At 49.7% G+C, this 16,258-nt stretch overlaps 1 protein-coding gene across 2 annotated transcripts in view; it reads left to right on the forward strand.

Annotated features, from left to right (window-relative positions):
* DEPTOR (DEP domain containing MTOR interacting protein) overlaps positions 1 to 16,258 on the forward strand; it is a 158,014-nt gene that overhangs the window by 100,948 nt on the left and 40,808 nt on the right. For both annotated transcript variants that reach the window (XM_019973881.2, XM_070802989.1), the window contains exons 5-8: positions 2,805 to 2,990; positions 5,236 to 5,370; positions 10,609 to 10,679; positions 13,198 to 13,302. In XM_019973881.2, coding sequence (XP_019829440.2) covers positions 2,805 to 2,990; positions 5,236 to 5,370; positions 10,609 to 10,679; positions 13,198 to 13,302 — 497 coding nt within the window. The remainder of the gene's footprint in view (positions 1 to 2,804; positions 2,991 to 5,235; positions 5,371 to 10,608; positions 10,680 to 13,197; positions 13,303 to 16,258) is intronic.

Below are 16,258 nucleotides of genomic sequence, written 5' to 3' on the forward strand. Positions count from 1 at the left end.
GACTGACTGGTTGGATCTCCTTGTAGTCCAAGGGACTCTCAAGAGTCTTCTCCAACACCACTGTTTGAAAGCATCAGTTCTCCAGTGTTGAGCCTTCTTTATGGTCCAGCTCTCACACCCGTACATGACTATGGGAAATTATTTGGCAATAAAAAGGAGGGAAGTTAAAAAAAAAAAAGGGAGGGAAGTGCCAATACACAGCGTTACATGGATAAACCTTGTAAACGTTATGCCAAGTGGAAGAAGCGAGTCACAGTAGACCTTACGTGACTCTAATCGTACAAAATGCCGAAGGCAGGTGACGCTGCAGGGTTGGCATGTTGGTCAGTGCTTGCCTGTGAATAAGGGTCACGGGCAGATTGGAAGGGACAGCTCAGGAGCTGGGTTTCTTCTGATGTTGATGGGAATATTTTAAAATCAATTGTGATGCTTGGATGCACACCTCTGTGAGCACATTCTAGAGTAGATAGATAAAGAACCGTGCACATTAAGTGGGTGAGTTATCTTATATGTAAATTACATTTCAGTGATGCTGTTACAGAACGCATGTAGAATCTCTAAGACAAAACCAGGTTTTGACCTGTCTTGCTAAAATCAAAAGGAAGAAAAAAAATCCTCTCAATTTTTTCTTTTTTTCAAAGCTGCAGGAGTTTTGACTGCCTTTAATTATCAAGCAGTCAGAGAGAAATTTCTGTTAGAGTAGAAATAACAACCTAGTTGAAAAGGAACCGAGAGAGGAAACTGGATTAAAACCCCACATTTAACCCCAGATAAGTAGAACAGACGACTGCATTCTGACACTGACCACACGCGCAGGGATCAGTGTCCGGATGGCCGTTTGGGCGTCAGCGCCGTGTAGCAGCTTGTGCTGGCGGCGGCTGCGCTGCCTCTCCCGCTGGTTTACGGCGTGTGGACTCCTATTCCTGGTCTCCCAGCCCACTTACAAACGCGTTGTTGCAGTATGTTTGCTTCTTAAAAACCGATCGTGTTTGTTTATGATTTTTGTCTCTGCTGGGTCTCCGCTGCTGTGCCAGCTTTCCTCCGGTTGCAGAGGCGGGCCCCTCTCCGGCCGCCCTGCGTGGGCTTCTCGTGGCGGTGGCTCCTTCTCTTGCGGAGCGCGGGCTGGGGGGCTCGAGGGCCTCCGTGGCCGTGAGGCGTGGGCTCAGAGCCCAGGCGCAGTGGCTGTGGGGCTTAGTCGTCTGAGGCGTGTGGGGTCTTCCCGGACCAGGGATGGAGCCCGTGTCTCCTGCATTGGCAGGTGGATTCTTTACCACTGAGCCGCCAGGGAAGCCCTGATTGTTTCTCTTTATTGACAGACACATACTTAACCTCCAAGAAAATGCACATACCTTAAACGCTTAGTTTGATTTCACCTGGGAAGCCCCCTGATAATATATATATATATACACATATATATATGTGTATATATATATATATTCATGTAAAATAAGATGCAGAATGTCTTCATCGCCCCAGAGTCTTGTCCTGCTTTTTCCCAGTCAGTCCCTCATCCCTCCCCCTTTCTAATTTCTGTCATTATATGTGAATTTTGTCTTTGCTTGAGCCTCATATAAATTGTGTCTGGCCTTTCTAACTCAGCTTAATGCTTTTGGTATTAATCCACATTGTCTTCTGTGTTAACAGCTCATTCGTTTTTATCACCGAGGAGTGTTTCATGGTATGAATGTAATAGTTTACTTACCTCTTCTCCTGCTTACCTAGGTCTATATGATTTCTGTCCTTTATTGTGCCCATCTTTGCATGCAATGTTCCCTTGGTATCTCTAATTTTCTTGAAGAGATCTCTAGTCTTTCCCATTCTTTTGTTTTCCTCTATTTCTTTGCATTGATCACTGAGGAAGGCTTTCTTATCTCTCCTTGCTATTCTTTGGACTCTGCATTCAGATGCGTGTATCTTTCCTTTTCTCCTTTGCTTTTCACAGCTATTTGTAAGGCCTCCTTGGACAGCCATTTTGCTTTTTTGCATTTCTTTTTCTTGGGGATGATCTTGATCCCTGTCTCCTGTACAATGTCATGGACCTTTGTCCATAGTTCTTCAGGTACTCTATCAGAGCTAATCCCTTGAATCTACTTGTTACTTCCACTGTATAATCATAAGGGATTTGTTTTAGGTCATACCTGAATGGTCTAGTGGTTTTCCCTACTTTCTTCAATTTAAGTGTGAATTTGGCAATAAGGAGTTCATGGTCTGAGCCACAGTCAGCTCCCAGTCTTGTTTTTGTGGACTGTATAGAGTTTTCCATCTTTGGCTGCAAAAAATATAGTTAATCTGATTTCAGTGTTGACCATCTGGTGATGCCCGTGTGTAGAGTCTTCTCTTGTGTTGTGAGTCTGGTGAGTGTGAAATAGCATCTCATTGTGATTTTAATTTGCATTTCCATATTAACTACTGAGGGCGAGTTTCTCGTCATATGCTAATTGGATTTTTGGAGATAGAGTCTATTCAAGTGTTTTGAATTTTGGGGGGATTGTTTGAGACTTCAGCATGTTGCTGGCCAGTTTGCAGCATTCTTGGTTACTTCTCAGAGACCAAAATGGCCTCGGCACGTGGCTTTTGCAGCCTGATGTCTTGCCTGTTCTGCGTCTCCACGATTCATGAACTCAGAGTATAAAATTGAAGTTGCACGTGGACCACAATAAATCCCTGAGGTATAAAGGGTATTGTAGCATTGGGTGTAAAGTCTTTGTCAAGACTTTGCTCCTCTCTGTTGGCTGGAGTTCCGGCTCCAGTGCCCAGTGTCTGCAGGATGCCAGACGGTCTCACGGGCTGTTTCTTCTCCCCAGTGTCCAACAAGCACCCGTTTGTGGACAGCAATCTTCTCTACCAGTTCAGAATGAACTTCCGGCGGAGGCGAAGGCTGATGGAGCTGCTCAGTGAGAAATCCCCGTCCTCCCAGGAGACGCACGACAGCCCCTTCTGCCTGCGGAAGCAGGGCCACGACAACCGGAAGTCGGCTAGCTTCACGTCCGGTGCGTGCGTCCCGCTCTGATCGCGCGCGTGCGTCTGTTGAGAAGTAACACAGTCCTAACTCACCTTTGTGGTTTCTGTTCTCCAGAAACTTTATTTATAACTAAAAAATTATATATTTATTTATTTTGCCCCCCCCCCCCCCCAAAGGAAACATATACACACACCACCAAATTGTTCCTGGGTAATCAACTTCAATGCTGTGAAGTCTGTTTTATAATTTTATGTATTTAAATTACAAAACACCACTCAAGCCCTCAGTCATACCTTATTTACTTTTCATTTACAAACAATTCTGGGTCTCTTGTATTTCAGGCAGATTCTTTACTGCCTGAAAAACAATCATTAGTTATCCAGTTTTCTAAGTCCAGCATTGAAAATCTATATAAGGATGAATAAGACTTTTGAGGGCATATACAACTAAAAGGAAACTGATTATCAATGTATCACACAAAACAAGTTAAACCTGTGAAAGGCAGACACAGGCGCTCAGAAAGCACAGTATCCTGGGGCATTATGTGTAAGGTCAGACAGTCTCATATTGACAGTTAACCTGGGCAGAAATGATGACTGATGTTCACAACGATAACCCCATTTGAACAAACTGAACTGAACAAAATAACCTCATTCACTCAGAGAAGGCTAACGACCTGTCATCCTGTGTAAGAGGATGGCGTGCTTCCTGGGCTATCTTCCGCTCTGAAAACTCGACACTGACTCAGGAAACTGGTCAGCCTAAGGCTTGGAGCCCAAGGCCTCAGGCTTCACCTGAAACCCTGAACAAAGGGAAAACATGAATTGGTTACAAACAGGAGGTGACAGTGAGAACGCTTACAACTAGAAGTCCCGGGAACATTCTGCGCCTGGCATGGAGCCAAGCTTGACTGCACACATTTTCTCATTGAATCCTCACTGTTAGTCTGTGAGGAAAGACATTTTGTATCCCCACTTTACGGGTGCAGAAATGCAGTCAGGGAGCCGTGGAGTGGCTTCGGCAGGCTCCCACAGCTGGAAAGTGGTGGGCGGAGCTGGGTCTGGCAGGAATTCGTCCGGACCCGGTGCTCCTCTCCAGCCTTCCACAGCCCAGGTTCCTCAGACAGGCTGGGAAGGGACAGAGAAGGAAGGAAGGGCCGCACCAGGAGAGGAAACGCTAGCTGAAGGTAGGGGCCTGAGCCTGTGCTTGGATGCCCTCCAGCTGTGTGCCCCTAAGGCGTCAGCCTCCTGCAAATGCACAGGAACCATCCACACCCTGCCTGTTCTTCACGGAGTCCCAGAGACCTGAACAGGTGACCGTGATCAGCATACAGTAACCATGGTGACCGTGAAGGCCAGCGTGGCTTTGGGCTTCCCGGGGCCAGCTCTGCGCCGCGCTCCTCTCGCTGCATCCTACACCTTGCTGTCCTCCCGCTGATGCTCTCCTCCCCCGATGAGAGCCAGCCAGCTCTGTGGAGGGAAAAGCGAGGTCAGGTCACTGAAGCGGCTGCTTCAGTACTGCACGCCTTCCAAGCCTGAGGTCACGCTCTGCGTTTTAATCTTCTGTGGCGCTGAGTGATTAACGGTTTGCTCTTCAATCAGGAGGCACTTATTGTCACCGTTAGTTCATTAAGTGTCTTGCCGGCACTTAATTTACATCCTCTCAGGGATGCTTGGCCCGAGCTCCGTGGTTCTTAAAATAGTATTTCATGTAGCTGAGTGCCTTCCCCTATATAACCACGCCTGCACCAATCCCCACTGGAGAGCATTATTCCCACTTTACAGCTGGGGAAACTGAGGCTTACAAAACCCAAGGGACTAGGCCCAGCTTGTGCTATTTACTCATAGGTGGCGGAGCTGCCACTCAGACCCTTGCTTTTCCGATGCCAAGGCCAGAGGGCTTGATTCTGGCAGTGGAGGCTGCCCCACAGCCCCGGCAGCTGCAGGCGGCCAGTTCTCAAGAACCGAGCTCACTGCTGCCCATGATCGCGCTTGTCCCCAGGGACCCGGCCCACCCCACAAGTGACTGTGCCTGTCCTCGGAACCTAGCCCACCACCGTGGATGCCGGCACGTGTCCCAGGGGCCAAGCCCACGGCCGTGACCGCGTGTGTCCCAGGGACTGGCCCACTGCCGTGGGTGACCGCACATGTCGTGGGGACCCAACCCAGCCCCAAGTGACTGTGTGTGTCACGGGGACCCAGCCCACCACCGTGCATGCCGGCACGTGTCCCGGGGCCCGGCCCACGGCCATGACCGTGTGTCCTCGCCCGCAGTCAGCCCCAGCAAGGAAATCAAGACCGCGTCGGCCGCGCGGAGGAGCAGCATGGGCAGCTGCGGCAGCGGCGGCTACTTCAGCAGCAGCCCCACCCTCTCCAACAGCCCCCCGGTGCTCTGCAACCCCAAGTCCGGTGAGTGGCGGGCGCAGCCCGTCTGTCCCAGTCTGGGGGACGCGGGCGCGCGCGGGCTTCGTTAAGTGGATTCCCTCATTAAGCGGAAGGGGACGAACCGGGTGATCTCCATGCGTGGTGCGACTTGGGGGCGCCTCCTCTTGGATGGGGGCTTCCCGGCGGCGCTGGTGGTACAGAAGCCCCCAGCCAGTGCAGCAGAGGTGAGGGATACGCGCTCGCTCCCTGGGTGGGGAAGATCCCGCCCCAGCGAGGTTGCCTGCAGAATCCCTCGGGCAGAGGGGCCGGCGGCTGCAGCCCGGGGGTCGCGGACTTGGACACGACTGGGCGCTGGGCACTGAGCGCGCAGGCAGGCGCGCCTGGGGGAAGGAAGGGAGAACGCAGGTTTGTAGACAGAGAACTGGGCTGCAGCGCGCGCCCCAAGGAGGCCGCGGCTGACCCCAGGTGGCACTCTGGAGTCGGGGGGCCTTGGAGAGGGGTCCCCTCTTGGGGGAGGTGGCCAGGCCGTTAGACCCTCACGCTGACCGGCCGTTGGATGCTGGCCGCCTTTCGGAGCGGGGCACGGCCTGGGGAAGTCGACTGTCTTTGCAGACAGGGTTCCCAGGACAGCTGTGAACCCCAGCCGTCTGAGGGCCTTCACGCCAGCAGCCCCAGCTCCAGGAGCGGCCGCTGGTTTCTGCGGTGGGTTTGAGCGGTGCACAGCAGGGGAGGCGCCGCTGCCCGGATGGTAACTGATGCTTGGATCTGCAAGGTCTCTGTACCCACAAGGGAGAAGCGCGGAGCTCTGCAACCCACCTACCCCTGCAGAGGACTCTCCATGCCTTGTGGTTTCCAACTCTACTCTTCAACCTCCATAGACTTTATGTTCCAGAAAAAAAAAAAAAAAAACCACCCAACAACCTAGGCACACAGATGGGTACTGAACTTGCACTCAGATCGAGTCACCTCCTCAGCCCACAGGCGCCTGGACGCAGGGATACCCGAGTGGACTGTGGTCCGCTGGGGTCAGCGTGGCCTGAGGACACCTTCCACCCGCCTTGTGTAGCGCCCCGCCCCCCTGCATTCCGTCCGTCACCTTCAGGGAGGAGGCTCTTTGTTCCTGCTGAGTCCTCACCAGCAGGTGCTGCAGATACGGTGATGAGAGGTCATGATCCCATCCTTCAGTGAGCAGATCTCTCTTAGAGAAAAAATAAAAAGCTTTCATTAGAGTAAGGACAAATAGATGTTGTTGAAAGGCTTTAAGAGAAAACAGTCATCTAATGCTGTGCTCTAGGCAAGTGGGTATTTTTCTTCATCTAACTTTTTTTTCTGCCTTCTGTAGTGGAGGTCTAGCTCTCAGTATAACATTTTAACCTGCAAATAAATGAAAATACTTGCTTCCACACTGGCTGGGAGATCTTCGTGCACCCATATATGACCAAGTTTCTCAATTAATAGAGCACTGCTGATAAGGTAGTATGAGAAGAACCTTACTATTAGAAATATCATTTTGAAGTCCTAATGGAAACCAAACACCTCCAAGTTAAAATCAAAAGAGTTCAACTTCAGGAAAGTGTCAGTTGTGCTAAAGCCATTGTATATGTTTTTGATTCCTTGGGTGAGTAGAAGGTTGCGTTGTTTCCTCTTTCTCCTTACCCCCTTGGCCCAAAGGGGGAATTTCACTGATGTGCAGACAGAAATAGAGAAGGCAATGGCACCCCACTCCAGTACTCTTGCCTGGAAAATCCCATTGACGGAAGAGCCTGGGAGGCTGCAGTCCATGTGGTCACTAGGAGTCGGACACGACTGAGCGACTTCACTTTCACTTTTCACTTTCATGCATTGGAGAAGGAAATGGCAACCCACTGTAGTGTTCTTGCCTGGAGAATCTCAGGGACGGGGGAGCCTGGTGGGCTGCCATCCATGGGGTCACACAGAGTCGGACACGACTGAAGTGACTTAGCAGCAGCAGCAGCAGCAAGGCGGAGGGAGCTCACCTGTGATTTTTTTTCCCTCAAGCAGGTAAGCAGACTTCATGGTAAGGCATTTAAAGTTAATCATTAGTTATCCATCAGCATATATTTTTAATACTATATGTAAATGCCCCAATGCAGATTAAGTGCTATAAAAAGTAATATAATTAGTATCATTGTGATGAGTAAATAAGTTCTCAAGGGTATGATAAGAGAAAGCTAGAAATGACTCCCTAGGTTTCAAAGTTTCTACACATTTTAACATAGGAAAGTGGGACAGTGTATTCAATGGTCAGCATTGTTGCCAAGTATTACAATATAGTGTGACTCAAAGTCACGATGACACCTGTCAGAATGGCTGACATGAAAAAGAACTCACATGACAAATGTTGGTGAGCGTGTAGAGAAAAGGGGGCCGTCATGCACGGTTGGTGGGAATGTAGACAGGTACAGCCACTGTGGGAAGCAGTATAGTGACCCTAAAAGGAATAGAACCACCTTGTGATCCCACAGTTTCACTTCTGAGTGTTTATCTATGGGAGAGGGGAACGCGCGTTTGAGATTTTATTTGCACCCCCATGTTTATCGCAGCATTGCTTATAATAGCCAAGACATGGCAGCTGCCTAAATGCCCGTCAGGGGATGGATGGATGAAGGAGATGGGGTATATTTCTCACACACACACACACACACACACACACACACACACACACACACACACAGTGGCACGTTATTCAGTGATGACAGTGAAGGAAAGTCTGCTCTTTGCGACAAAGTGGGTGAGCCTTGAGGTCTATATGCCAAGTGAAATGTCAGACAGAGTGACAGATACCACCTGATCTCGCGTGTATGTGAAACCTAACAGAAACCTCATGCGCACAGAGAGCAAGCTGGTGCTGGCCAGAGGGGCCTGGTCAGTGGGGGCGGGAAGGCCGAGTGGCCGAAAGGGGTCAAAGGGCACAGGTCTCCGCTTCTCAGCGCGTCTGGGGAACGCAGCGTGCGCGTGTGGCTGCAGTCGGTAATGCTGCGTGTGGATTTGAATGGTGCTAAGAGAGGAGACCTTTCTTTCAGTGTTTTTATCTGTTTGGGTGCTGGGTCTCAGCACGAGGGCCCCTTGGCGGCAGGAGGTGGGATCTGGCTCCTGACCAGGGCTTGGACCTGGACCCCCTGCTTTGGGAGCTGAGGGTCCCAGCCACTGAACCCCCAGGGAAGTCCCCAGGGTAGACCTGAAAAGCTCTCATTTCAAGAAGAAAAAGCTTGTAGCTACATGAGGTGATGACCTTGACTGGATCAGGTGATCATTTCGTCATTCAGGCATCATGTTATAACCCAAAACGGATCTAGTGTGTCGATTATATCTCAATAAAAGTAGACCGTGTAACAAGATATGGTGGCTGTTGTCAGATATCACAGTGCCATGTGATTCCGACATCCACCCCCATAAACCCCAGAAGGGATCTGAGGGCTGAGAGTGTGGAGGGCTTGACTGACGGGGAGTAAAAAGGCTGCAGTCCTCAACCACGGGCCCTCCTCTCACCTCCTGACCCTCTGCTGAGAGCTGCTGTTCTTGATCTCAGCCTTCTCGCTCTGTAGGGGAGACGGCAAACCCATGTCCTCCTTTATGAGCTTTCTGAGAGCAGCAGCGGGCATCCCCGTGACCCGTCAGGTCAGCAGGAGGCTCCCCGCTGCCCCCGGCTGAGAACGTGCGGGGCAGCTGCCCTACGGTCTGGGCCTCACGACCTCTGGTCCTCCGCTGCCCCTTGGCCCGGCCTTGCCTCCGGCCCCCAAAGGCCCCCGCAGAGGGGATGGAGGCTGCGCGTCACTGTGTTGAGCTCCTGGCCCAGCCACTCCAGTTTCTCTGCGCTCAAGCTCATGGTGGCTCTAACTGAGATCACTGCTGCCCTGGGCTGCCTCGGCAGCCTCTGCTCCGGTTCTGCGTGAGCACCGGGTGGACGGGGTTCATCTTTGCTGGGATTTTAGGCAGCAAGTCAGGAAGGGAGCACAGTCTTTGCCGTCTGCTGGGCTCCAGCAGTGATCTGATGGTCCAGGTGTCTTGGGGGGGCGCCACACGCAGCCGTGTTGGGGCTTCTGCACCCTTTCTTTGGGGGTGGGCTGTGGCATCAATGCTTGAGTTTAAATCTTGGTTCCATTTAACTCTGAGGCCTTGGACACAAGCTCCTTAACTTTTCCCAGCTTCTGTTTCCTCCCTACCAGAATAGGGATAAGGATGAAATGACCCATTAGTTCTTGTGATGATGAAACAAAGAGAATATATAAAGTGCTGAGCGTAGAAGCCAGCGTGTGTTAAAGATGCAGAAAATCTCCCCAGTGTTAGGGTTCAGGACCAAAGGCAGTGTGCGTGCACCGTCTGGGACTTTAACGAGGATGTTGAACTTTAACGAGGAACTCTAAGGAGCTCTGGTGAACAGGATGCGTACAGTATGATGGAGGGTGGGGGCGGTGGCATTAGCTCTGGAAACATGGTTGGAAGTCTGCCAGAGCCAGAATTCCTTTTACTTTTGACGTGTTGAATGCCTTGTTGTTGTTATTTAGTCACTAAGTTGTGTCCGACTCCTTTGCAACTGTACCTGTGGACTGTAGCCCACCTGGCTCCTCCGTCCATGGAATTTTCCAGGCAAGAATACTGAACTGGGTAGCCACTTCCTTGTACAGGGGATTTTCCTGACCCAGGGATTGAACCTGAGTCTCCTGTATTGCAGGAGGATTCTGCCTATCTGGGAAGCATTGAATGCCTCAGTTGGGTTCAGTTGCTCAGTCGTGTCTAACTCTTTGCGACCCCACGGACTGCAGCACGCCAGGCCTCCCTGTCCATCACCAACTCCCAGAGTTCACTCAAACTCATGTCCATCATGTCAGTGATGCCATCCAACCATCTCATCCTCTGTTGTCCCCTTCTCCTCCCTTTCTCTTCTCCAGGGGATCTTCCCAACCCAGGGATTGAACCCAGGTTTCCCACATTGCAGGCAGATTCTTTACCAGCTGAGCCCCAAGGGAAGCCCGTTGAATGCCTATCTGGGCTTGAAAGAAAGAAATTCAAGAACTCCCTTGGCACTCCTGCTTCCCCTCCCCCTGCTCCATCTCTGCTTTTTTTTTTTAGGTTTAGGGCTGTTTTCATTTGCTAAAGTTTTCTGCCTCTGTTTGGCGAGAGTTGTACACTGGGAGGCAGGGATCTCTGATGTCGCAAATTGAGGCATTCAGGAAGTTTCTGCTGAAAGGCTGAACAGAGGGCTAAGAGGATTTGTGCCTTGACCCTGCGTCTGTCTTACAGTGTTGAAGAGGCCTGTCACTTCTGAGGAACTCTTGACCCCTGGGGCTCCGTATGCGAGGAAGACGTTCACGGTAGGCTCACCCTTTGGATTTTCTCCCGCGCTGCTGCTCTGTCTGGAGCGTGTCTGCGTGGCAGCCTGTCCATGTCAGGTTTGGGGGTGGACTTGGAAAGGTTCTCCCAGTTCCCCTTTGGTTTTGAGCATCATTATGACAGTGTGACTTTCTTGACCCTTTGGCAATAAAATGCATTAGGACTTGACACAATTTATTATTATTAATCCAGCATTTCAAATTCTTTTTGATGTTTCCCTAAAAAAAATTCATTATGTACCTATTCTAGTATAATGACAGATTTAAAGGCAGGTGGTAGAAAAATAATGCCAACAATCCCTTTCTGCATTATAGTTAATTATAAAAATTATTTAAAACATGTTGTTGCTTAGTTGCTAAGTCATGTCCAACTCTTTGTGACCCCATGGACTGTAGCCTGCCAGGCTCCTCTGTCCATGGGATTCTCCAAGCAAGAGCGCCTGGAGTGGGTTGCCATTTCCTTCTCCAGGGGATCTGCCCAACCCAGGGATCGAACCCGTGTCTCCTGCACTGCAGGCTGATTCTTTACCACCGAGCTACCAAGGAAGCCCTATTTCAGACATGAGGGAGCCTTAAGGTAGAGGAAGAAGGTTGTTCTGTGATGATCGATGGCGCTTTTGCAAATATTTTAGGGCCTTGAATTGCAGAAGGACCCCGTTTGGATGTCCTACATACCTATGACCACCTGCCCTCTCTTGGAGGGTCTTCAGCCTTCCTTCTTCTTCTTCTAAGACCCCCTGGTGTTCTTCAAACAGAACCCAAGGGCTCCGTTTCTTGTTTGTTTTTATTTTAAAGAATTTTGAAATGTGAACCATTTTTAAAGCCTTTATTGAATTTGTTCCAGTATTGCTTCTTTTGTATGTTTAGTTTTTTGGCCGTGAGTCACATGGGATCTTAGCTTCCCGACCAGAGATTGGGCCCACAGCCCCGCATGGAAGGTGGGGTCTTAGCCTCTGAACCCCCAGGGATCGGGTCCACAGCCCCGCGTGAAAGGTGGGGTCTTAGCCTCTGGACCCCCAGGGACGCCCCCAAGCCCCCTGCTGACCTCGCCTCCCCCACTTCTGTCCACCGGCCTCTTGTCTCCTCACATCTACACTGATGGCTTCTTGAGAACACTTCTCATCCTTTCTTTAGTCTCTAATGTTTGTTTTAATACCTCAAGGTTGGGGAAAGCTTTCCACACTATCCATGCAGCAAACATTTGTCAAGGACTGGAGCACATTCTGAACACCAAGGAATTAAACCCGGTTGGGTCGATTCATAGCCAAGCAACATGAAAACAGCGCTGGCAACATGCCCATATCAGAGGAAAAGGCAAACTGTACGTTTGGAAGTGAAATCATGTATGAAGAACTCACAGTTCCAAACCCCAAAGCCAGCAGAGTACCTGATAAAGAACTCAGGTCTGTCCTGCTGGCCCAGTGGCTAAGAATCCACCTTCCAATGCTGGGGATACGGCTTTGGTCCCTGGTCTGGGAAGATGCCGCATGCCACGCGGCAACTAAGCCCGTGCAGCACAGTTACTGAATCCCGAGCACCCTGGGGCCCACGCTGCACAACGTAAGAGGCCCCCTAAATGAGAAGCCCGCGCTCTGCAACTGGAGAGCAGCCCCTGCACGCAGCAGCTGGCACAGCCCAAAATACTTAACTCAAAAAAGAGCTTCTCAGGCAAGCAAAAACAGAGTTTATGAGTACTAAACCTGCCCTGAAAGTCTTCAAGAATGGTCAGAAAAATGTCATTTGCTTCTCTGCTTTTCTTCTGTCTCTGGCATTCAAGGGACAGTGGAGTGTATTTTTTAGGTCTGTTTCTCTTTGGTTTTAAATATCAGTGCCAGCATTGCTAGTGATTGATTGTGAATGGCTGCCGTCTGTATTTTGGCTGGGGTATGTGCTAGAGACGTGTCTGGGAGCTGCCCAGCAAATGTAACTGCCGATTCTAATTACAATTCTGTCGGGAAAAAGCACTCTCCGGTTTCAATCAACTTTTGGACCAGAGTTGACTTGAGAATTAAGAACTTTGTGTCCTTTTTCACTGTCTTTTATTAGTACATTAAATTGTGTTTCAAGAAAGCCAAGACTCTTCATGTTTCTCCTCCTCAGTAATTGAAATGACTAGCTTAGAGGTCAGGGAGGTAGCAAGATCATGAGGAAAGTATCCTTTGGAAGCAGAAGGGAAATTGGACCCAGAGGGAAATTTCAACCGTGTTTTTCAGATCATCTAAACCTTCCATTAGAGTCTATTGGTAAACTGCGACATAGCCTAAGAAAGAAGCCATCTGCCGATTGTTTATGGAGCAGTGAGTTCACAGAAGCACCTTCTTTCCGCCCGACAGGTGTTTCTGGGCCACAGCTTCTGCATAAACATGTGAGCCTGTGTTTGCGATGGAAGCAGGCGGCCGGAGGAGGCTCCCTCGCGCAGGCATTCACTCTCGGGCCTTCTCTCCTGGAGACTGGGCACCAGGGCCGTCTGCGGGTTGCTGACTGTGGTTTTCCTCCCTAGATTGTCGGGGACGCGGTCGGCTGGGGCTTCGTGGTGCGCGGGAGCAAGCCGTGCCACATCCAGGCCGTGGATCCCAGCGGCCCGGCTGCGGCAGCAGGGATGAAGGTAAGGATGCGCCCGCGCGCCCGCGCCCCGTCCGTCCTGCCTGCCCGTGTGCCCGCGCCCCCCGCGTCCCGTGGGTCCTGCCTCCCCGCGCCCCCGCGCCCCCGCGCCCCCGCGCCCCCGCGCCCCCGCGCCCCCGCGCCCCCGCGCCCCCCGCGCCCCCGCGCCCCCGCGCCCCCGCGCCCCCCGTCCTGCCTCCCCTCACGCTCCACCTCTGTCCTTTCCTTTGTCCTTTCTGAGCGCGGTTGAGTCAAAGCCAAGAGCTTCGAAGTGAGGTCGAAACTAAGGGAGCGAGTCTTCCTGTCCTTCTGACTCTACCTCTGTGTCTTCTAAATCTCCCTCGGTTTTTTGTTTTTCACATTTCTCTCCTTAACCAATACTTAATTTGAAAAAAGAAAGTTTCCTTTTACTTGTCTTTTTTTTTTTTTTGAGTGACAGATACATTTTTATTTTATTTTTTAAATTTATTTTAATTGGAGGCTAATTACATTTCAATATTGTGGTTTTTGCCATACATTGGCACGAATCAGCCACGAGTGTACATGTGTTCCCCATCCTGAACCCCCCTCCCACCTCCCTCCCCATCCCATCCTCTGGGTCATCCCAGTGCACCAGCCCTGAGCACCCTGTCTCATGCATCAAACCTGCACTGGCGATCTGTTTCACACACGATGATATACATGTTTCAATGCTATTCTCTCAAATCATCCCACCCCCTTCCACAGAGTCCAAAAGTCTGTTCTATACATCCGTGTCTCTTGCTCTCTCGCATACAGGGTCACCATTACCATCTTTCTAAATTCCGTATGTATGCGTTAGTATGCTGTATTGGTGTTTTTCTTTCTGACTTACTTCACTCTGTATAACAGGCTTCAGTTTCACCCACGTTATTAGAACTGACTCAAATGTTTTCTTTTTAATAGCTGAGTAATATTCCATAGTGTATATGTACCACAGCTTTCTTATCCATTCATCTGCCAATGGACATCTAGGTTGCTTCCATATCCTGGCTATTGTAAACAGTGCTGTGATGAACATTGGGGTACACGTGTCTCTTTCAATTCTGGTTTCCTCGGTGTGTATGCCTAGCAGTGGGATTGCTGGATTGTATGGCAGTTTCCAGTTTTTTAAGGAATCTCCACACTGTTCTCCATTGTGGCTGTACTAGTTTGCATTCCCACCAACAGTGTAGGAGGGTTCCCTTTTCTCCACACCCTCTCCAGCATTTATTGCTTGTAGACTTTTGGATCTCAGCCATTCTGACTAGCGTGAGATGGTGCCTCATTGTGGTTTTGATTTACATTTCTCTGATAATGAATGATGTTGAGCATCTTTTCATGTGTTTGTTAGCCATATGTATGTCTTCTTTGAAGTAATGTCTGTTTAGTTCTTTGGCCCATTTTTTGATTGGGACGTTTATTTTTCTGGACTTGAGCTGCAGGAGCTGCTTGTATGCTTTTGCTGAGTCTTCTGTGAGAACTCCACTGTCTCTGTTCTACACAGAGCACATACTTGTGGTGTTTGTGCAGCCAACAGAGCACATGAAGACCATAAGAAACAGAAAATAGGGAGAAAAAGAGAAGAAAAGTAATGGAGTTTGGAAGAAAAGTCATGGTGTTTGGAAGAGGAGTTTAGTGTTTTGTTTTTTTTCTTACCAGCTCTGTGAATAAGTTTCATAACATCTCATTGCCCGTTTCCTCCTCTCTGAAATGATCATTGTATTTCATTCTGCTGCTTTATGGATTAGGTATGTTAAAACACTTGAAAAAGTGCAAAGAAATACACACACATCAGACAATTAAGTGAATTGTGTAAGATTTTTGAAAAATTTTTCCTATTTTTTGTATTAAAGTAATGAACATAGAGTGTAAAAATTTTGGAAAATACATACAAGCAGGAAAAAAATTATAAGAGCCTATCATCTTTACTAACTGGTAGGTATTTACATTTTTAAGCAGCACTTTGGAAGTATAATTGGCATAAAGTGTATAGCTGTTAACATCTTTATTTATATTCTTCCAGATTTCTTATATGTACATGTACATTTATATACATTGTTTTTATTTATAAAGAAATATGGTATAAGAGGATATTGAGATCATTGGTTTTCTGCTTCAAAACACCTTTATCTCGAAGTTTTATCCTGTCTCACAGAGGACATTTATCTCTTGCTTATCTGGGATCATGGGCGGATGCAGAAGACATGAAAGCCACAGGCTGTGGCTTTCTGTCTTCAACACTTTGATCCACACTCGTCAGTCCCTCTTCTAGAGCAGGAGACCAGTGGAGCTGCAGGTGTGCTTTGGGTCTGCACTGCCCTGATTCCCAGCATTTACCCCCTGGCAGTGACTCACCTTCTGGACAAGAGAGGTGGGCCATCTTGACTGCACAGGTGAGCCCAGAGCAGGGATTACGGTCAGTCTGGGTGATTGATGCCAGGTTGGGGACTGACTGCCCTCTGATTTGAGCACCTCCTTCATACAGAGAGGGGGGCTTCCCTGGTGGCGCAGAGGTTAAAGCGTCTGCCTGCAATGTGGGAGACCTGGGTTTGATCCCTGGGTCAGGAAGATCCCCTGGAGAAGGAAATGGCAACCCACTCCAGGATTCTTGCCTGGAGAAGCCCATGGATGGAGGCGCTTGGTGGGCTACAGTCCACGGGTCGCAAAGAGTCGGACACGACTGAGCGACTTCACTCACTTTTTTTCACTTTCATACAGGGGTCTCTCTGGTGACTCAGAAGGTAAAGAATCTGCCTGCAGTGCAGGAGACCTGGGTTTGATCACTGGGATGGGAAGATTCCCTGGAGAAGGGCATGGCAACCCACTCCAGTGTTCTTGCCTGTGAAATCCCATGGACGGAAGAGCCTAGTGGGCTACAGTCCATGGGGTCCCAAAGAGTTGGACACGACTGAGAGAGCATAAGCAGTTTTCTTTCACAGGCTTGTGCTCTGGGCATGTTC

The sequence above is a fragment of the Bos indicus genome, chromosome 14 (assembly GCF_029378745.1).
Source record: "Bos indicus isolate NIAB-ARS_2022 breed Sahiwal x Tharparkar chromosome 14, NIAB-ARS_B.indTharparkar_mat_pri_1.0, whole genome shotgun sequence".
Classification (NCBI taxonomy): Eukaryota; Metazoa; Chordata; class Mammalia; order Artiodactyla; family Bovidae; genus Bos; species Bos indicus.